The sequence below is a fragment of the Balaenoptera physalus genome (assembly GCF_965194825.1).
Source record: "Balaenoptera physalus genome assembly, chromosome: 14".
NCBI lineage: Eukaryota > Metazoa > Chordata > Mammalia > Artiodactyla > Balaenopteridae > Balaenoptera > Balaenoptera physalus.
In genome coordinates this window covers 18,382,952-18,406,579 of record NC_138893.1, presented here as the reverse complement: position 1 = coordinate 18,406,579, position 23,628 = coordinate 18,382,952, and the positions used below count along the sequence as shown (strand labels likewise).

Below are 23,628 nucleotides of genomic sequence, written 5' to 3'. Positions count from 1 at the left end.
AAGAAAAAGAAATAAAAGAAATCCAGATCGGAAAAGAAGAAGTAAAGCTGTCACTGTTTACAGATGACATGATACTATACATAGAGAATCCTAAAGACTCTCCCAGAAAACTACTAGAGCTAATCAATGAATCTGGTAAAGTAGCAGGATACAAAATTAATGCACAGAAATCTCTTGCATTTCTATACACTAATGATGAAAAATCTGAAAGTGAAATTAAGAAAACACTCCCATTTACCACTGCAACAAAAAGAATAAAATATCTAGGAATAAACCTACCTAAGGAGACAAAAGACCTGTATGCAGAAAATTATAAGACACTGATAAAAGAAATTAAAGATGATACAAATAGATGGAGAGATATACCATGTTCTTGGATTGGAAGAATCAACATTGTGAAAATGACTCTACTACCCAAAGCAATCTACAGATTCAATGCAATCCCTATCAAACTACCACTGGCATTTTTCACAGAACTAGAACAAAAAATTTCACAATTTGTATGGAAACACAAAAGACCCCGAATAGCCAAAGCAATCTTGAGAATGAAAAATGGAGCTGGAGGAATCAGGCTCCCTGACTTCAGACTATATTACGAAGCTACAGTAATCAAGACAGTTTGGTACTGGCACAAAAACAGAAATATAGATCAATGGAACAGGATAGAAAGCCCAGAGATAAACCCACACACATATGGTCACCTTATCTTTGATAAAGGAGGCAAGCATATACAGTGGAGAAAAGACAGCCTCTTCAATAAGTGGTGCTGGGAAAATTGGACAGATACATGTAAAAGTATGAAATTGGAACACTCCCTGACACCATACACAAAAATAAACTCAAAATGGATTAAAGACCTAAGTGTAAGGCCAGACACTATCAAACTCTTAGAGGAAAACATAGGCAGAACACTCTATGACATAAATCACAACAAGATTCTTTTTGACCCAGCTCCTAGAGAAATGGAAATAAAAACACAAATAAACAAATGGGACCTAATGAAACTTAAATGCTTTTGCACAGCAAAGGAAACCATAAACAAGACCAAAAGACAACCATCAGAATGGGAGAAAATATTTGCAAATGAAGCAACTGACAAAGGATTAATCTCCAAGATTTACAAGCAGCTCATGCAGCTCAATAACAAAAAAATGAAAAACCCAATCCAAAGCTGGGTAGAAGACCTAAATAGACATTTCTCCAAAGAAGATATACAGATTGCCAACAGACACATGAAAGAATGCTCAACATCATTAATCATTAGAGAAATGCAAATCAAAACTACAATGAGATATCATCTCACACCGGTCAGAATGGCCATCATCAAAAAATCTAGAAACAATAAATGCTGGAGAGGGTGTGGAGGAAAGGGAACCCTCTTGCACTGTTGGTGGGAATGTAAATTGATACAGCCACTATGGAGAACAGTATGGAGGTTCCTTAAAAAACTACAAATAGAACTACCATACGACCCAGCAATCCCACTACTGGGCATATACCTTGAGAAAACCATAGTTCAAAAAGAGTCATGTACCAAAATGTTCATTGCAGCTCTATCATTGCAGCTCCATCATCGGATGAATGGATAAAGAAGATGTGGCACATATATACAATGGAATATTACTCAGCCATAAAAAGAAATGAAATGGAGGTATTTGTAATGAGGTGGATGGAGTTAGAGTCTGTCATACAGAGTGAAGTAAGTCAGAAAGAGAAAAACAAATACAGTATGCTAACACATATATATGGACTCTAAGGGAAAAAAACAAAAAGGTCATGAAGAATCTAGCGGCAAGACGGGAATAAAGACACAGACCTACTAGAGAATGGACTTGAGGATATGGGGAGGGGGAGGGGTGAGATGTGACAGGGTGAGAGAGTGGCATGGACATATATACACTACCAAATGTAAAATAGATAGCTAGTGGGAAGCAGTCGCATAGCCCAGGGAGATCAGCTCGGTTCTTTGTGACCACCTAGAGAGGTGGGATGGGGAGGGTGGGAGGGAGAGAGATGCAAGAGGGAAGAGATATGGGAACATATGTATATGTATAACTGATTCACTTTGTTATAAAGCAGAAACTGACACACCATTGTAAAGCAATTATACTTCAATAAAGATGTTAAAAAAAAAAAAAATAAGTCACCGATTCCAAGAGTACATGATGTCATTACTGAGGGCTAGGCTTCAACTGCTTCCCAACAATCTTACCACCCAATTAATTTATTATATTTTCTAGCTTCTAGACACTTCACTGGCAACGAGGAAATGAGAAGGTGTGAAATTTAAATCAATCTATTTCCCCCGTGAGTTTCCAAGCTGTAACATCAGGTGTTTTAAAATCACCCAGTTCATCAGGTTTTCCACTTATTATTGGTTCAGAGCTCAAGAAACATAGAAAATCACTATAATTTTACACAGATGAATATCTACCTTGAATTATTCCAGCTGGAATCTTAATACACAAAGCAATGTTGTTGGTGTTTGGTCACTGTTGATAGTATAGAATACTTTTTGTCCAGGTTTTCTTTGGCGTTATCAATATAACAGAGAATTCAGTAATATACGCCCTGGAAATAAGAACTAGAAAGATCTAACATATTATCCCAGATCACAACTTAGTCATGCCAAAAAAAGTATTGCAAAAATAATGAGAAAATATTTTGAGGGCACTGTTTTTCTTAATTATTTCTCACTTTATTTCTCTTAACCTCTTTTTATTTTTCTTCATTGTATTCACTACTGGCTAATCATGACACAGTTAATGAACTACCAGCTAAGTCCACCAGGGCCCTTCAAGTGCCCCAGCCTGATGGAAGTCTCTTCTCTTAAAAAAAAAAAAAAAAGAAGAAGAAGCTGGGAAAACCTGTTTTATGACATTATCCTTAAGAGCATCTTTACTCTTATGAAAGTGACCAGAATAGCTATATTTCTGAAAAGCACCAGATAATTTATAAAACGAAGTTCTCAACCAATTTATATCCTTATTTATCCTCCAGGAGGAGCAAACTCTCATGTATGATGCAGGGCTGCTTCTTTTGAAAAGGGAAGTTATTTTATACTTGGAAAGTTCTCAAAAATCATCAGATTCTTTGATTTTACAGAGAAGAACACTATGTCCCAGATAGCCTGAGTATGTTGTCACAAACTGACCAGAAACTGACCTGAGCCTGGAACTCGGGAAGCAGCCGTCTCATTTTCTACTCAGACCCCACTCCAGAAAATACACTTCTTGGTGGTAATTTCTAACACTAAGTTATTTTCAAAGGTAGAGTTGGGAGAATGTATAAATAAATTTTAAAAATGGTTTTATATCCAAAAGAGCAACTGCTAACCACAATTACTATTTCATATAAGTGTTTCCTATTTTTACAGGGAGTGCATTTTGGTGCAAGAAAAAAAGGCATAAAATGTGTCTTCTTTAGTAACAGAATAAGAAAGTTTCTGTGGAAATTAAACAGACACTAACTAATGTTTCATCCACCAAAGCAACTTAAGAATATTATTTGGTTTTAGAAAAGTCCTGGCACATCTTATAAAAAATCATATCCACGTGACTATTAGTGCAACCAGGCCCGTCTCTATACAACACCTGAGCAGCTGCTGTTTCCTGCTGGAGCCAGCACTTGTGGTCCCAGCTCTCCGGCAGGACATGGAACAACATGGATGCTGAGGAGTTTGTGCCCAGTGCCACTTCCTGGCTGATTTCCTTCACAAAGTCTGAATGGAAGAAAACCCCCTCCCACCTGACTGGAGTCCCCTGCAGGCTGAGAAACATGGCCACCTAGCTGGCTGGGCAGATGGAAAGATAAAGCAGAGGCAAATAAGAGAGAAAGGGATCTGACATCCTAATTAAATCTTCTTACCTGCTGAGCAGCATCTGAACCTTTTTTCGGAGTTTCTAAAACAGCAGATTGAGACTCTGGGTTGAAAAGGAAGAAGACAGGCAATACGTTAAAGAGCAAATTTTCCCATTTCTCCGATCACAAAGTGAAACTAACTATAATATACCTTCAGCCATAATAAGCACCCAAATACCCAGGTTATACCTCCGTGTTATGAGGACATGATTGTTTTTGAGTACATGTAACACAAAAAATAACACACTCATGTCATTAGGTATTTTTTAAATTAGATTATCTCTACACCTGTCTTTACACATCAGTCATGATTATTTGTCTCAATTACTAGTTTCTACTTTGTGCCATGAAGTATCTGTCAAGACATTCACTGTTCGTATTATTCACTTAAGTCTGTACAGTGACAGAAGCCAACTCCCCAGCATGGAAGTGTGGGATCTTGGATGCCTTACGACAACTGACCTTCCACTTTCAGTGAGAGGTAATGAGTGCTCACCAAGAGGCACTGAGTAATTGTCATTTGAGAACCTACGGGACTGAAAATTCTTCATGCTGGAAAACCTAAGGGATAACCAAGACCATGTTTTCTTTTCTTTATTAAGCTAGGGGATACTTTCTTCTAGGTGAAGCTTGCACGGGAGTTACATAAAAACCTAAGAGAGCCTCCAGGAACCCCCAGCGCTCTGTGGATGGGAGTCTGAGAACGACTCCCCTTCCCCATCCTGGGCATCTGCAGTGAGGAACCGAGGCCTCGACACAGCGGCTGGTGGCGAGACAAAGACACGAGACAAAGACGAGTCTGTCTCCTGACCTTCATGCTGCTCCCTGCCCCCGACTGGCATGCAGACCAGACACCTGACAGCACACAGCTGTCGCTCTGGGGGATACTTCAGACCTTCCCAATTCAGCAGCATTTTAGTTCACGTATGTGACAATGCATAGAAAAAATAAAAGGCAGTCGTGGTTTAAATCGTACAACATATTGCTAAACTACATTGAAAGTTCTCATTTCACTTGGATTAAATAAAGCACAGTCTCCACCTGGACCCACGGACCTCCTTCCATCTGCCCACACCCCTACCTCTCTGGCTCCACACCCGCTCACAGGGCTCCAGCCACACTGGATTTCCTGCCGCCCTGTAACACGCCAGTCCCGCTCCGGCCACAGGATCTCCCAAGGGGGCAGGGGAAGAATGTCTGCCCCCGCCCCCACCCGCTCGCGGGAGCACCCCCGTGGCCCCGCCCCCACCCGCTCCCTGGAGCACCCCGTTCCCTCTCTCTCTCCACAGCGCGGATTCTCTAAGGAATGCCTGCAGAATTCACTTATTTGCCGACTTCGCTCTCCCATCGACTAAGTCAGACGCTGTGAAGAGAGACTTTGTAGATTCTTCCTTAATGAGTCCCCAGCATCCACAACAGTGCCCGGCCGGCGCACCGCAGATGTTTAAAATATGTGTTGAGTAGTTGTGGGAGGGGATGAAAGGAGAGATCAAAGAATGAAGAAACCATGGAAGTGAAGCAGCAGCCCCAGGAAAGTGAGTGCTGGGCCGTCACTAGGCCTGAACCTGAGCTCAGAGAACATCTTTCAGAACAAAATCACTGAGAACAGCATGACGTAATCACTCACCAACACGTGTCACTGTGGCAACAGAATATTAACAATGCAGGCCTTTTCCCAAATACTCCATTTCACTAAGTTAATCAAAAGGTTTGTCTCTTACACTGACAAATTTCTACTCTGAACACAGCACCAGAGTTGGCCAATTTTGAAGAAAGAGCTTTAACATCAAAGTGAGGACAGTTAATATTAAAGCAAATCCAGACTCTTGAACGCTTTTGTTTTCTGCTGGTTTTAGTCACCTCCAAATCCTCCCAAACACAAGAGACTTGAGACAAGGTCCTGGGGCTTTGTACAGACTAGAATATTTTCTCTTCCTGTCTTTCTATGTAGATGGTGCAGGAAGAGCCCACAGGGTCTCCTGGGGGGTCACGAAAGGTTTTTTCCCTTAGAGATGCATACAGGGTTTCCCAGCTTTTCTCTATAGCCCTAGACCTTGTGACCTGCCCAAAAAAGCAAACCTCTGGCTCTGATGGTAAAAAGAATATGTACACCCCACCAGAACAATGAACTAGAAAGACTTATCAATATTACAATTTTTTGATCACCTACACTTAAACTTTGAGTTTCTCTCTATCTAATTCAATGGCTACCTGAATTGAGTTCATTCTCCCACCCTCACCTCTTTCACTACACTTACTTCCTTGAATCAGTGTGTTATGACATCTAGGAGAAATTTATACATCAAAATATTCTCTTCAAAATCATAAGCTGTAGTACAGGAGTTCTAGAGGGTCAAGATGTTAAGGTGAAAGAAATGTATAGAATAACTACAAAGCAAGGGGAAAATGAATGAGAATAATCAAGAGAAGAAAGAAAGAAAAATAAACGTCAAGGTGAAAGAAAACAGGGGAGAATAAAAGTAAGAAAGAGAAAAAAGAAGGAAGGGAAAGAGAAAGAGTAAAGAGAAGCACGAAAAATCGCAAAAAGCGCTGCCCGTAGAGGGAAGCCACAGGCCCGGGCTCTGCCCAGTGAGCTGCTTCTGAACACCGGCCAAGTCGGGATTCCGTGGGCAGGCAGGTAAGAAGCCCACTGGGTTCCAGCATCCTCAGAGCGATGACCCCTCATGTGAACCCCCGGGCCCTTGCGCCGACATCCTCCCCGCAGGGCCCGGAGCTTTCGGGAGCCACTCCTCCTCAGCCCCGCGTCTGCAGACAGTTCAGACAGCCCCCTTCATCAACAGGACGGCTGCTTTCGGAGTGACCCAGGGAAGCTCTCAAGGACACATCTTAACTGCCAACTCATCCACTCACCCGCCCTAAGGATTAAGAAACTAGACTGGTTTTAAAACATTACTGTGAAGCAAAGTAGGAGAAAGAACCGCCCTGACAAAACTTCAAATGTTCCATGTTTTTAAAGTTACCTCACAAACAGTTCTGGACTCCCCACAATTCCAAATATGTTCTAGAAATGATCTCTCTATCATCACAAATAAGCCTATGACTTATAAAACAAAACATATGTGGATGAGTTTTACATTTGTAGAGGGGACAGCAAGAAAAATAAGCGGGACATGACACTCTGGTAGGAAGGGAAAGTAAATCAAATCACCCCTTTAAATATACAAAATATGCCTTCTGAAAAATGAACTAAGAAGTCTCTAAAAACTTTTACATTTTAGTGAGAAATGCACTTATATAAAATAATTAAATTACGCTTCTTTAATGCTATACATCAACTTGATTCAAATCTAGTCAATTTAATTGAAAGAGAATTCATTAAATTTCATTTAAATAGCATGACTTACAATTAGTGGCCTAACAAATGGTAGATGTCTTTACTTCTGGTATACCCTGTCCTTCCACAAATGAAGATGGGATTAAACATGTAATTTTCCTAAAAGGAGTCAACACTATTCTGCATATTTGATTATTTAATAGTCTGGATCTGCCCGTCATTGCCAACAAAGGTTGTCCACACATGGGCGTTAGCTTGCATATATAAGGGGGAAATGCGGGCTGATTAAAAAAAAACTTAACATGGAGAATCATTTCCAGGAGACACAGTTGATCTGTTCTAGAGCATTTTATTCCTTGAGAGACGAATGCCATCAAATATCCCCTAGCCCCTTACAGAATCTCTGCTTTACCTCAAGTGAACGTGTGTTAAAAGCACTGGGACAAACCTGGAAATAGGGTGAGGATGCTGTTATTTGCATTTCATCCCACAGAATCTCCTTTATTAAGAACCAGTAGAAACCCTTCTTTTGGATACTAGAGGACAGCAAAGTTGTCCTTCTGGGACTGTTGCTTTTCATTTCACAGATACACAAGGCATGATACAGACTTGTTTCCACTTCCCTTCTACCTTAAACCCAAGGCATAAATTTCAACTACCTTTAAAAACTGCAAGTCCTTCTGAAATACACTTCAGCATGCTAGTTCACCCCAGCCTCATTTTATTGCCCCATCCTAAATTCCTTTCAGTTTAATCTGTTTTCCTTTGTAATCCTTTTGTACACCTCACATATTCATAAGGTGCTCACATCTTTTATTTTGGAGCCAAGGTGGGTTACCATTCTTTCAGCCAGCATGTAAACGGATATTTTAGGATTTCTACACAAAAAGCTTGTCATGTTTCTACCAGCTCTCCTTCCATATTTTCCTCCAGGATTTTTTGTGTCCAGAACTGCCTTTCTAAAATCAGTCCTCCTTTCACTCTCTTGATCATTCACATTTTTAAAGGAAGACAAGGGCCTTGATTTTCCAAAGACACACCAAGAATGATCAAGTCTCTGTTCACACCTAGACCCTGTTCTCCACACATTCAAAACTAAAGTTAATTCTCTCTTTGTGTAAATCTATTGAATAACTTTTGAAGCTTGGTAGTGAGCCCCTAAAATGGTCCTCAAGCTGTTTCAGCACACAGCACTCCAACAGATACTTGCATTCATATGCTGAGTAGATATTTTATTTATTTTTATTGTTTGCAACAAAAGGTCTTCATTTATTCACTCAAATATTTAAGTATATACTATGTGTCCAAAGCTCTTGAAATGTTGGGAGTCTACACAGAAGACAGATATGTAGAGACAGATAAATTACATATCTAAATAATCCACATGATAGAGATATGAATAAAATGCCATGGGGCTCCAGAAGAAAGAACCACCGTGGCAGGGAGGTGGGTTGTATCAAATAAGTAAAGGAAAATGAAGAGAACAAAGAGAAAGAGAAAACAAGGTAACTAAAAAGTTTTCTTCTTATTACTATTTCTGCCACAAACTTCTGGAGCAAGCACATTGCTTCCTAACTTCCCTTCCAGCCTTGTCCTTCCAGGAAACATTCTACAGACTTCAGACGGTCAGGCTCCACTGTGGAGGCAATGTAGACAGGCTGCAGGGAACAGGCTGGGAGCCGAAGATTCCCAGGAATCCACAGCCCTTGAGGTTTCACTACAGCCTCTGCACTCACACTCACATAGCAGAGGGTCCATTTCTACATCAATAGATGAAGGTGGAGAAAAACCCGTTTCACAAAATGGATCGTGGAAAAACAAAAGTGAGGTTCCCGAGAAAGGCAGCACCACGAATCTGAATTAGCTGGACATGTGGATTAGTAACCAGTGTGGAGAAGAGCCAAAAAGGAAAAAAAAAAAAAAAAAAAGGCAAAGAAAAACCAAGCTGTCAATTTTTTAAGATGGGACCACAAGTCTTTCTTCTTCAAAAAGAAAAAAAGCCATTGAGCTCTTTAAGTCAAAACTGAAAGGGACCAGATGCTGCAAACAGTGATTTTAGCCGTGACATCCTTGCACCAATCACAGTCAAGTGCACTGGAAATAGCTTATCACTGTTAATAATCACATTATCAAAGATTACAATTCATACCTATTTTTTTTAAACAGTAGGCTCTATGCACAGTTTTTACTACATTATCTACATTCTCACTCTTACAACTGACTGCTTGCCTATGACAGGGAAGGTGAATGCCCCAGAATGAGAATGCCCCATGGAATCACAGCAGGAAAAGTTTAGAAGGACCATTAGACAATTTGGACAAAACAGCTGTTGGGCTGTTGGGTTTAAAAGAGATCAATTGAAGAAAAACAAGTCACTACATTAAACTATTTTCTACTTACCTCCATCATCCTCTTCAAGAAGGCATATTTTAAAAGGAGACAAGTTGCTATATTAAAAATTGCTGCTCTGGCATTTTGCAAGCTACATCAAATAATGAAGAAAAAACTAGGTTACAAACTTCCTGACATCAATTCTGACTATCATCTCCTACCAAACTAAAATTCAGATGATCACTAATTAACTTTCCATCTAATGTTCCTCCAGTATACAATAAAATCAGTAACATAAAATGTTTCAGTTAAAGTTGAGAGAAGTAGACACACTAGGGAAGAAAAAAATGAAAACATCATCCTAATCAATGATGTAAAAACAAGATATGAACAACTGTTAAAATAACTTGTTGAAATTGACCGATTCTACTATATCTACACCTAGTTATTTCCTAACCAGTAAGTAATTTTTAATGTAAACAAATAAAGTAGTGTATTTAATGGGATCATTACTTTTAGTTATATGCTTTTCCTTTTAAAACTAAATATGCTCTTATGTGCTTGTTTTTTTCAGGTGTTATTATGTCAGCACCCCCTCATCTCTGAAGGTCTACCTTGGCCCTTGATCAACTGTTCTCTGCACCACAGGAAACTCAGAGCCCTACACAGAACACGTGTCCTACACTGCATCTCTCGTATGTGGTTCATTTCAGGGAGTACAGTCCACCAAGTAAACACTAAGCAGTGTTTCAAAAGCATCAGACAGTAAAAGGGGGACATGCAGCATTAGATGTGGGCCCCCATTCAGTGCCTCAGTGCAAAGAAGAAACAGATAAATGCATTGCTCCAGGACTGGGAGAAAAACAGAGGTTATAAGCACTAGGCCCCTCTGCAGACCTTTGGGCAGGAGCCTAGAATAAAGTCCCTGACAGTGTGGGTCATTGTTGGCTTTAAAGGGAACTCATGAGTTAGATAATGATAAACAACCAAATTCCATAAAAACATTGTTACAAAAATAGGATTCTTAATTCAATACAATAAATACAAAGTGCTTTCCTAGCTTCAGGCCCCATATAAAGCTGACATTAATCTCATGTTACCTTCAAAATACTTCAAAAATAACACAAAATACTTTAGGATGACACAAGGGACAAAGAGAAAAAACAACCAAAAAGAAATATTTGTTAGAAAACTATTACATCTGAACACTGAACAATTTTTTTAATTACATAAAATTTAGATTTAGTAAAACATGTTTCTCTATTTTGCCTCTGTCAGTTATCTCTGAAGGCAAAGAAAAAAACGAAGAAAAGTTCAAAGAAAGCAGTAAGGGAAGAGACAGGGGAAAGAGGTATGGTGGCCACCACCCTTGAAGCCAGTAGGCAGAAAGTTTCTTTCCGAGCTCTCAGCCCATGCAGAATGTGCAGCTTCCCACCGGGTGGTGGCCACAGCTGGACCCCGAGGCAGTGGTTCTCAGACTTTATATACACTGTAGTAACTGGACAACCCAGTGTCCCGTTCCCCAGAACTCAGCAGCCTTGAAGATGGGGCATAAGAATTTTCAATTTAACAAGCTTCCCGGTGATTTAGCTTGAGTTATATGCAGATTATAATTTAAGAAATACTTGGAAGAGAAACCCAGTCTCAATACCCAGTAGGTGCTGCACAGTTATTCGATGTTACTTTCAGAATATTCACTCTTCCCGGGGGCCTACCTGTGTCAGCATCCTTGGGCCTGTGTTCTTCGTCAGGAGGTTTAGACGGTGGCCAAGCAGCTGGGACTCTCCTGGGAAACTGCCCTTCTATATAATCCAGTGAGTGTGTGGGTTGACTAACTGCAGCCCAGGTGTAAAGTTGATCTTGCTATATTTCAAAAAAAAAAAAAATTTAAGCTATTTTAATTCAATCATGAAAAAAATGGAGTCTTCTTGATTGATATTTGCAACATCATTTCTATCATAAACATACGTGTGGTGTGCATATATATACACACAAACATCCATAAAACATTAAACAGCATTTTATACTAGTCAATGTAGATTCATCACATAAACATTCCTTCACATGGTCTTTCCATTTTCATAACCATACGTGTTTCAACTTCTATTCTATGGTAAGATTTAAGTCTCTTTCTTTGGGGGTAGGAGGCCATGTGGGTCTACAGGGAATTACAAGGTCAGAAAATCCACTTAATCACAGAGCCCCCTGACGAGGCATCTTCAATGCACTGGAATACGATGTCCCTTTGAAATCTGTTTAAATACTTGTGGCAAAGTCAGAGGACAGGCAGCACTGGGCATGAAGGACCATAACAGCTTCTTCACCTTCAAGAGCAGGAAGCCCAGGAAACTGATTATTGTGCGTCCAGTTTGAGGACTGTTTGGGAGACAAACTATGAAAAAAAAAAAAAAAGTAAATGAACCTGCCAAGAAAAAAAGAACTGGGCAGTGATCTGGCAAAGAAAGCTCTTCCCAGCTGCAGACCAACAGAATCCAGACAGAATGAGAAGCAGGCTCGTAACTACACCTCGTGCGAGGAAGCCAAGTGGGAACCTCACAAAGGACGCCACACCGAGACCTGTGAACACCTTGGGAAACTGCCCGCTAGGATTTCAGGGTGACAGCTGCTTCAGGATGCAGGCTCGCAATGTACACAAGCCCTGGGTTCTCTTCAGGACGTCTTCCTTCCTTACAGGTATATTTCCCTAAACCTTTTGATCAACATAAAAAGTAAAGCAGAGAGAATAACAAAAAACATGCTGTAAGCACCACGCTGAAATTGTGAACTTGAGTGAAAGGATGGAGAGGCACTAATATTTCTGTAATTTGTTTAACAAGTTAATTTAAGAACTTCATAAAATATTCTTCAGTGTCAACAGTAAAATACAATGTATAGATCATTTAGTTTAAACTTCACCTTTAGGGACAGTCACTGGCCTTAACTGAGAACTCAGATTCCTGGGTCAGTGGTATTGAATCGGAAGGGTCCCAATGCAGACCTGGCCAGCATTTCAGCCAGTCACATCTTTCAAGTATTCATACCTTGATTGACACCAGAGGCTTTGCTATTTGGCTTACTGAATATTAAAAGTAGCTTTTCCAGCACTGTTGACAATAGCCAAAACATGGAAACAACCTAAATGTCCATCAATGGATGAATGGATAAAGAAGATGTGGTACATATATACAATGGAATATTACTCAGCCATAAAAAGCAACGAAATAATGCCATTTGCAGCAACATGGACAGACCTAGAGATTATCATACTAAGTGAAGTAAGTCAGAAAGAGAAAGACAAATATCATATATCACTTATATGTGGAATCTAAATCTAAATGAACTTATCTATGAAACAGAAACAGACTCATAGACAAAGAGAACACACTTGTGGTTGCCAAGGGGGAGGAGAGTGGGGGAGGGATGGATTAGGAGTTTGGGGTTGGTAGATGCAAACTATTATATTTAGAATGGATAAACAACAAGGTCCTACTGTATAGCACAGGGAACTATATTGAATATCCTGTGATAAACCATAATGGAAAATAATATTTTAAAAAAGTCTTTATGTGTATAACTGACTCACTTTGCTGTACAGCAGAGATGGGCACAACCTGTAAATCAACAATACTTTAGTAAAAAAAAAGTAGCTTTTCATTGGCAAAATGAGTGGTTTAATTAGCATGATATTAGAAATGAGCTCTCGTTGGTAAAATAAAGGAATTCAATGAATATGGACCAGCAAAAACATCAGACAATATCCTCATTCTTACAAGAACAAGGTAAGACGTGAGCAAGGGGCGATGTCAAGGCTCGATGCCCTGACGGTGCTGCATCCAGCGCTGGTCTAGGAAGCAACTCCCAGGCTGTCGGCAACCACTCGGCACAGAATCCTGCCGCCCTCATGTCCGCATCAAGTGAACCTCCCACGTAAGGAGCAGTCAAGCACTCGCTGCCAGGGGAGCGAGACGTATGTTTCCTAAAAGGGGAAATCTGACTTAGCGTCACCATCCTAATAGTAAACCCATTCAGCCTCGGACTTCATCTGCTCCATATAAAAGAGGCAGCACCAGCAGCTAGGGGCACAAATGGTTGCACTCAGGATTTCATCACTCACTGAAAAACGAAGTTTGCTACAAGCACTCTGCAAAAGCCAGAACAGCCCGGCCAGTCCTGCAGTCTTTCAGCCCCACCCCAGGACTGGAATACATTACAGATCTGTGATGACAAAACCTCTCCTTTATCGTGTGGCTCCACGAGCAGAGAAGAAGCAAACACAAAGCTCTTGCATGGCTCTTTACCATCTACAGAATCAGATGTCAACTCTTTGACCTGTCGTTTAAGTTTTTCTATATTCCTCCCATTCATCCTCCCAGATTCATTTTCCCGCATTTCCTAAATCAAGCTCCACTCCACTAGAAGGTCCCACTTAGCCTCTCCACCCATGGAATCTAACCGATGATTAAGTCTAGCTGGGGTGTCCCCTCCCCACTCCCAAGTCACAGAGCTAACAGGACGCCGGCCACCCCTTATGTTGACAGCTACCAGCCCGTGATCCAGGTCGGTGACCGAACACGGTCTTGAGTGTAGCTCGTCACCCCTCAACTGCCTGAACTCCTTCAGCACATGAGGTGTGTACACAAGTCCTGTAAATCTCCCCAAGCACTTGAGAATATTAAGAAGACTCCATGAGAGCCACTTAATGTCTACTGAATTAATGAATTTGTCAGATAAAAGGAAAATACAAAAGAGATGGTTTGTCAACATGAGCAGTGGCTGGAGCTAGGGATCGCATTTTCTTCATTTGCTTATTCACAAGGTACCAGAGGGGTACTTTGTGTGCATCAAATGGAAAACAAAGGTATCAAGTGATCCATTATATCTAAACCTATTCACAACTATACCATATAAAGAAACATATGGAGCAGATAAAACTCCTAGGATATAATCAGTGCTGTACCCCAGACAAATCTCATAACTCTATGAGACCTCAGTGTTCTCACCAGTAATTCAGGAAAACTGCCTGCTCTTGTCTTTTTCGCAGGACTGGAGTGAGGTGGGTGCAAACACTATGTGGAAAGAGCTATGAAAACCACATCGTGTGATTCAAGTATAAGCACCACGACTACTACTTGTTTTGATTTTTTTAAATCTATGTTTCATTAGAATAATCACACATTTCCTGTATTTTAAAAAGTCCTTTTTAGAGGAATTAAATATTGTCATCAAATGTACACAACACCATGTGGTTGTTGAACCAGCACGAAATCTTTGCTTTATTTTGAGAAGCTAGGTGAGCAAACTGTAGTCGGCAAAGTTCCCTTGGCATTTGTGCTGATTGTCACTAAGTTTTGAATTCAATTAACAACCGCCCTGTGGCATTTCCTCAACCATCCACGCATGTCTTTTTCTCTGTTGTATTTCTGTTTAACATTTCAGAAATGTATGTGTTATTTTCCCAAGTAGAATATGCAAGCTTCCTGCCACCAGTCACCAACCACATCCTATACCCCTTGTTTTCCGCCGGTTTTATTCTGTATACATAACAGACACACAATGAGTATTAAGGAATTGGAAGGGTCGAGATCAATAAAACTGTCTTTTAACAAATTACACCATAGTTTTATATGAGTTAAAACAGGAACAATTTTCCCTGACACTACTCCACCGCCTTAAATTCTTAAAGTCTGTTTTGATTTTTGTTGAACTGGATCATTTATTCCTATTAAAGAAAACAAATACATGCTTTCAACCTTAGGCAGATCAGAAGATTTAAAATCACAATCTGAAAGTGGCATAAACAGGCCACAAGCTAGTGATCCCAAAAAAGAAAACAGTTTCTTTTAGCAAATATTTCCCCATCTTTTAACTAGCCTATAAATAATAACCCCCCAAATAACTCAGAGCTGCAATTCACAAATAGTTTATTTTAGAGGGCCCACTAGAAAATTATAACAACTGAAGTGAGGCATTCTAAGAGTGCTTTGTTGAAACTGCTGTAGTCAAGATGAGGGTTTGGTTGTCACCTCACGATAATATTTGGTAACGTTTCTGTTATTTCTGTTAACCGTGCCTTCGGTCTGTGCATGGGGGAGGATCTAGATTACTCCCTGAGAGGCGTGGCCGCCCTTCCTATCGACACTCCTAGGACTTGTCAGCCCGTGGACACGGGCTGCCCTGAATGTGGGAATAATCCTAGTCTGGGCTCCTCACCTCCTCAGCTCTCAGCACTGCCTCGGCTCCACTGTCTGTCTTTCAAGGCCAAAGGGTCTCTATTTGAGTGGTAAATACAGTCCGTGTATCCCAGACATCCCGGCAAGTGCATTCTCCTAACAAACATCGAAAGTTTGACTGAGGGCAACAAAAGTAAAAAATTGCCACGAAGTACGGCACACGACCATTTCTTTACATGCACGCTATCCATCCCTGGAGTACAGAGAAAAATCTGTGTCAGGCCAGCAGACGGCTCTCAGCTTGCACCTGGTCACACTGGCCTCAAGAACTGCTCCAGCCAGCTGAGCCTGGGTGTGACCTCTAAGAACAATACAGCAGGCGCTCAGGGAGTACATGGAGGCTGTGTCCATCCCCTTCCACAGCACTGTCTGGAGAAGGGTTCTGAGGATCAAAGGTCTCATCTTGGAACTTTACAGCTTCATTTGAGGAATTAAATACCTGGATGGTATTGAGCTTATTTGTGCTTTGTTAGTGCCATGGACGCGATGTGCTTTTTGTTCCGGCTATTGCAAAATCTGAACTAAGTATATGGTCCGCATGCCACGTGTTTTCCAGTTCCAGAATGTATGCTTCTGATTAGCCTCATTCCTACCTCCATTTATGTTCCCCCCGCAGTTTAGTTTTGTCTTTTTTTTCTTTTGTGCACTCATGGCTGAATTTTACTATTTTACCATATCTCACTTTTCTTACTAATCATTGTAAATACTATTTGGAGTAAGGTGGTGATGAACACATTATTAATATTAGGGAAATGATGGAAAATTCATTTACTTATCTACTTTAACTCACTTGAACTTTTTATGACTGGAAGGATAAACGGTAGATTCACTGAGAGTAGACTGAATTGTACTCACGATATTTTGGTTTGCATTGATCACTTAATCGTTAAAAAAACAACAGCACAACTATATAGAGTCGCTTTGAAATAGGGGAGATAAAAAACAATAAATAATCACTACTATACACAACAGCATCCACTGGGTATAATATTTTCTAATCCTTCTTTTAATATATTCTACAGCTGTAATCGTACTGCACATGATTTCATAATAACATAGTGTAGACTTTTTTAAACTACTGCATCATTTTCATACTGATAATTTACATTTTTGCCACAATCATGACACAGTTAATATTACACTGTAGCCATTTAATCAGCTCTTGACAGAACACGTGAATGTGACTTCCCAAATCACCCCTGGTTCATAATTAAATAAGAAATTACAACCCTAGAAGAGGACACTGACCCTTGAAAAATGTGGGTTTGAATTGAGAGGGTGCACTTACACGGGGTTATAAATACTGCCATGCTCCACGGTCTGTGTCTGATTGAATCTGCGGATGGAAAGGAACCACAGATATGGGGCCGACTATAAAGTACAGCGAGATTATCTCCTACATTATTCAAGGGTCAACTGAGTACATAAAAATGACAAATAAAAATGAATAATTACCAAGGCTTGATTTGTGACCCAAGATATGATCTAGCCTGGAGAGTGTTCCATGAGCACTTGAGAAGAAAGTGTATTCTGTTGTTTTTCGATGGAATGTCCTATAAATATCAATTAAGTCCATCTTGTTTAATGTATCATTTAAAGCTTGTGTTTCCTTATTTTTCATTTTGGATGATCTGTCCATTGGTGAAAGTGAGGTGTTAAAGTCCCTTACTCTGACTGGGTTACTGTCAATTTCCCATTTTATGGCTGTAAGCATTTGCCTTATGTATTGGGGTGCTCCTATGTTGCGTGCATAAATATTTGCAATTGTTATATGTTCTTGGATTGATCTCTTGATCATTATGTAGTGTCCTTCTTTGTCTCTTGTAATAGTCTTTATTTTAAATTCTATTTTGTCTGATATGAGAATTGCTACTCCAGATTTCTTTTGATATATGGAGCTGGAGGAATCAGGCTCCCAGACTTCAGATTATACTACAAAGCTACAGTAATCAAGACAGTATGGTACTGGCACAAAAACAGAAATAGAGATCAATGGAACAGGATAGAAAGCCCAGAGGTAAACGCACACACATATGGTCACCTTATTTTTGATAAAGAAGGCAAGAATATACAATGGAGAAAAGACAGCCTCTTCAATAAGTGGTACTGAGAACACTGGACAGCTACATCTAAAAGAATGAAATTAGAACACTCCCTAACACCATACACAAAAATAAACTCAAAATGGATTAAAGACCTAAATGTAAGGTCAGACACTATAAAACTCTTAGAGGAAAACACAGGCAGAACACTCTATGACATAAATCACAGCAAGATCCTTTTTGACCCACCTCCTAGAGACATGGAAATAAAAACAAAAATAAACAAATGGGAACTAATGAAACTTAAAAGCTTTTGCACAGCAAAGGAAACCATAAACAAGATGAAAAGACAACCCTGAGAATGGGAGAAAATATTTGCAAATGAAGCAACTGACAAAGGGTTAATCTCTAAAATTTACAAGCAGCTCATGCAGCTCAATATCAAAAAAACAAACAACTCAATCCAAAAATGGGAAGAAGACCTAAATAGACATTTCTCCAAATAAGACATACAGATTGCCAACAAACACATGAAAGAATGCTCAACATCACTAATCATTAGAGAAATGCAAATCAAAACTACAATGAGGTATCACCTCATACCAATCAGAATGGCCATCATCAAAAAATCTACAAACAATAAATGCTGGAGAAAGCGTGGAGAAAAGGCAACTCTCTTGCACTGTTGGTGGCAATGTAAACTGATACAGCCACTATGGAGAACAGTATAGAGGTTCCTTAAAAAACTAAAAATAGAACTACCATACGACCCAGCAATCCCACTACTGGGCATATACCCTGAGAAAACCATAATTCAAAAAGAGTGGCACTTCCCTGGTGGTGCAGTAGTTGAGAGTCTGCCTGCCAATGCAGGGGACACGGGTTTGAGCCCTGGTCTGTGAGGATCCCACATGCCATGGAGCGAGTAGGCCCGTGAGCCACAATTGCTGAGCCTGCGCGTCTGGAGCCTGTACTCTGCAACAAGAGAGGCTGCGATGGTGAGAGGCCCACGCACCGCGATGAAGAGTGGCCCCCACTTGCCGCAACTAGAGAAGACCCTCGCACAGAAATGAAGACCCAACGCAGCCATAAATAAATAAATAAACAAAAAGAGTCATGTACCACAATGTTCACTGCAGCTCTATTTACAATAGCCAGGACATGGAAGCAATCTAAGTGTCCATCGACAGATGAATGGATAAAGAAGATGTGGCACACATATACAATGGAATATTACTCAGCCATAAAAAGAAACGAAATGGAGTTATTTGTAGTGAGGTGGTTGGACATAGAGACTGTCATACAGAGTGAAGTAAGTCAGAAAGACTTACCATATGCTAACACATATATATGTGTTAGCATAAGTAATACATACTTACCGTATGCTAACACACATACAGGGAAATAAAAAAAAAATACTTCTGAAGAATCTAGGGTCAGGACAGGAATAAAGACGCAGACTTAGAGAATGGAACTGAGGACACAGGAAAGGGGAAGGGTAAACTGGGACAAAGTAAGAGAGTGGCATGCACTTATATATACCACCAAATGTAAAATAGATAGCTAGGGGGAAGGAGCCACATAGCACAGGGCGATCAGCTTGGTGCTTTGTGACCACCCAGAGGGGTGGGATAGGGAGTGTGGGAGGCAGACACAAGAGGGAGGAGATATGGGGATATATGTATATGTATAGCTGATTCACTTTGTTATAAAGCAGAAACTAACACACCACTGTAAAGCAATTATGCTCCAATAAAGATGTTTTTAAAAATGAATAATTAGAGTAACACCAAGAAGACTAAATTTAAAGATGAGCCGAGGTCTCTGAAAATGTTTCAGGATAATATAAAGGGGTGTTTTCTTAACTATGTTGAAAACAAGCACTGACATTACTACCATTGAGACTGCAAATTTGTGCAAATTTTCTGAACGGGAATTGAGTAGCAAAAGAATTTAAATATTGATGCAATTCAACTTCCATTCATGATAAAATTTTTATCAAAGTGGGTATAGAGGGAACATATCTCAACATAATAAAAGCCATTTATGACAAACCCACAGCCAATATAATACTCAAAGTGAAAAAGCTGTAAGTCTTCCTGCTAAAATCTGGAACAAGGCAAGTATGCCCACTCTCACTACTTCTATTCAACGTTGTATTGGAAGTCCTAGCCACATCAGTCAGGCAAGAAAAAGAAATAAAAGGTATCCAAATTGGAAAGGAAGAGGTAAAGCTGTCATTATATGCAGATGACATTATACTACATATAGAAAACCGTTAAGACTCCATACAAAAAATACTAGGACTGATAAAGGAATTCAGCAGGGTGACAGGATATACAATCAATCAACAGAAAGCTGTAGCATTTCTTTACACTAACAATTAAATATCAGAAAGAGAAAGTAAAAAGAAAATCCCTTTTAAAATCACATCAAAAAAAATAAAATACTTAGGAATAAACTTAACCAAGGAGGTGAAAGACATACGCTGAGAAATGTAAAATGTTGATAAAGGAAACTAAAGATGATTCAAAGAATGGAAAGTTATCCTGTGTTCTTGGATTGGAAAAATTAATATTGTTAAAATGGCCATACTACCCAAAGCAATATACAGATTTAGTGCAATCCCTGTGAAATTACTCATGACATTTTCCAAAGAACTAGAACAAATAATCCTAAACTTTATATGGAACCACAAAAGACCCACAATTGCCAAAGCAATCCTGAAGAAAAAGAACAAAGCTAGAGGCAGAAACCTCCCAGACTACAGACAATATTATAATCTACAGCAATCAAAACAGCGTGGTTTTGGCACAAAAACAGGCATATAGGTCAATGGAACAGAAGAGGGAGTTCAGAAATAAACCCACACACCTATGGTCAACTAATCCTCGCCAGAGGAGGAAAGAATATACAATGGAGAAAAGACAGTCTCTTCAGCAAGTGGTGTTGGGAAAGCTGGACAGCTGCATGTAAATTGATAAAGTTAGAACACTCCTTCTCACCATACACAAAAATAAACTAAAAATGGCTTAAAGACTTAAATATAAGACATGACACCATAAAACTCCTACAAGAGAACATAAGGGAAAACATTCCCAGACATAAATCGTACCAATTTTTTCTTAGGTCAGTCTCTAAGGCAATAGAAATAAAAGCAAAAATAAACAAATGGGACCTAATTAAACTTAAAAGCTTTTGCACAGCAAAGGAAACAATAAACAAAGTGAAAAGACAACTTACGAACTGGGAGAAAATATTTGCAAACAACGCAACTGACAAGGGCTTAATTTCCAAAATATACAAATAGCTCATACAACTCAACAACAACAAAAAAACAACCCAATCAAAAAATGGGCAGAAGACCTAAATAGACATTTCTCCAAAGAAGACATACAGATGGCCAATGGGCACATGAAAATATGCTCCATATCACTAATTATTAGAGAAATGCAAATCAAAACTACAGTGAGGTACCACCTCACACTAATCAGAATGGCCATCATCAGAAAGCCTGCAAATAACAAATGCTGGAGAAGGTGTGGAGAAACGGGAAACCTCCTGCACTCTTGATGGGAATGTAAGTTGTGCAGCCACTTTGGAGAACAGTATGGAGGTTCCTTTAAAAACTACAAACAGAATTATCATATGATCCTGCAATCCCACTCCTGAGCATATATCCGGAAAAAACTCTATTTCAAAAAGATACATGCACCCCTATGTTCAGAGCAGCACTATTTACAACAGCCACGAAATGGAAGCAAACTAAGTGTCCATCAACAGATGAATGGATAAAGAAGATGTGGTAATATATACAATGGAATATTATTCAGCCATAAAAAGGGATGAAATAATGTTGTTTGCAGCAACATCAATGAACCTACAGATTATCATACTAAGTGAAGTAAGCCAGAAAGAGAAAGACAAATATCATATGATGTCACTTTTATATGGAATCTAAAAAAATGATAAAAATGAACTTATTTACAAAACAGAAACAACTCACAGACATAGAAGGCTGACTTACAGTTACTACACGGGGGGAGGGATAAATTAAATTTTGGGGGTTAACAGTTACACACTACTGTAATACACACTACTATATATAAAATAGATAACCAACAAGAACATACTGTATAGCACAAGGAACCAAATTCAATATTCTGTAATAACCTGTAATGTAAAAGAATCTTAAGAAGAATATATACATGTGTGTATATAAAACACTTTGCTGTATACTAGAAATTAACACACTTTAAATCAACTATACTTCAATTAAAAATTCATTAATTTTTAAGAAATTAAAATATTCATCCCTTTGGAACCAGCAATTCTACTTATAGAAGTTTTCCTAAGGGGAAAATAAATCAGTAATGAGTAAAAAATATTCATATAATAGAATATATTTATTTCAGTGTTACTTATGTTTAAAAGAGAGAGAAAAGCAGAATTTCCAAAAGTAGCACTATGAATTGAAAATTATGGTATGTAAGAGTAAGCAAGAGTTGTTAAAATCCTATCCCATCAAATGCTCTGTAACATTTCCTTCATGACGTATGTTGACAGGTGAAAGCAACTGGCTATAAATTGTATGTGCATTATAAAAATAATAACCAGTGTAATGACAGAAGAGGTCATTAGAACCAGCCCTTCTGATGGAGACTTAAAAAATGACATTTTGTGTGTGTGTGTGCACACACACACACACCCCCATACACATATTTATATACCTTTCAGTAGAATAAATATAAATGTAAATAAAGGGGAGGGGGGTATTAAATTAAGGAAGAATTGAAAAGCAAGAATCCAGGGGAGGACAAAAACCTACGGAGCAGACACTCCCTGAGGGTTTCTGTGAGAATTTGACTGCAGGTTATCAGGGAAAGGATTGGAAGTTGGTGTCTCTGCAGGGTTTGCTCCTAGTGACACCCTTGCTTTAGGTTAGGATCCAAAACACCATCACACTAGGAATAAAGGTAAACTAGAAGCAGACAGTCCTCTCAGGGCTGAAATTCAACTTTAAATTTTCTAAATCCCTGAATGTAACTCCAGGTGATCCTGGAGTGCTAGTATCCCAGGTCCCTGGCAAAATCAAACACAAATCCTATCTCAAAAAAGATAATGTCAATCTAGGTATCTGCACAGCATAAAATAAAAAATAACTATAAACATGGAGACACAAATCAAAAAGAAAAGAAAATCAATAGAAAAATAGACAACAGAAAAAGACACACAAGTGCATCAGATATTATCAGACACATATTGTTAAATAATTATGTTGAGTCTCAAGAAGATAAAAGACAAAATGCAGAATTTCAATACAAAACTGTAAACAATAAAAAACAGAAATTCTAGAACTGATAAATAAAATAACCAAAATTAAACTATACAACAGATGTATTTGATGATAAATTAGAAACAGTTGAATAGAGAATTAGTGCATTTGAAGAGACATCAAAAGAAACGATCTAGAATGTAACAGAGTCAAGAGGATGGCTGATACTGCAGAGAGAATAAGAGACAAAGGACACAGTGAAAAACTATAACATCTGTGTAAATAGACTGACAGAAAAAATGGAAAACAGAAAGAATAACATTGAAGTATCATTTGAAGAGAGGTTCTGGCTGATGACATTGTAAAATGAGAGAAGGGGACTTCCCTGGTGGCTCAGTGGTTAAGAATCCGCCTGCCAATGCAGGGGACACGGGATCAAGCCCTGGTCAGGAAGATCCCATATGCTGTGGATCAACTAAGCCCATGTGCCTCAACTACGGAACCTGCGCTCTAGAGCCTGTGAGCCACAACTACCAAGCCTGCGTGCTGCAATTACTGAAGCCCACGTGCCTAGAGCCCGTGCTCCACAACAAG

At 39.3% G+C, this 23,628-nt stretch overlaps 1 protein-coding gene across 3 annotated transcripts in view; it reads right to left on the bottom strand.

The window, feature by feature from the left end:
- FMN2 (formin 2) overlaps window positions 1-23,628 on the bottom strand; it is a 1,374,845-nt gene that overhangs the window by 241,705 nt on the left and 1,109,512 nt on the right. For all 3 annotated transcript variants that reach the window (XR_014253056.1, XM_082423440.1, XM_082423441.1), the window contains exons 3-4: window positions 11,203-11,350; window positions 3,868-3,923 (exon numbers count right to left, since the gene is read on the bottom strand). Coding sequence is in view for 2 of the 3 variants with exons in the window: in XM_082423440.1 (XP_082279566.1) it covers window positions 3,868-3,923; window positions 11,203-11,350 (204 nt within the window). In the remaining variant the exon portion in view is untranslated. The remainder of the gene's footprint in view (window positions 1-3,867; window positions 3,924-11,202; window positions 11,351-23,628) is intronic.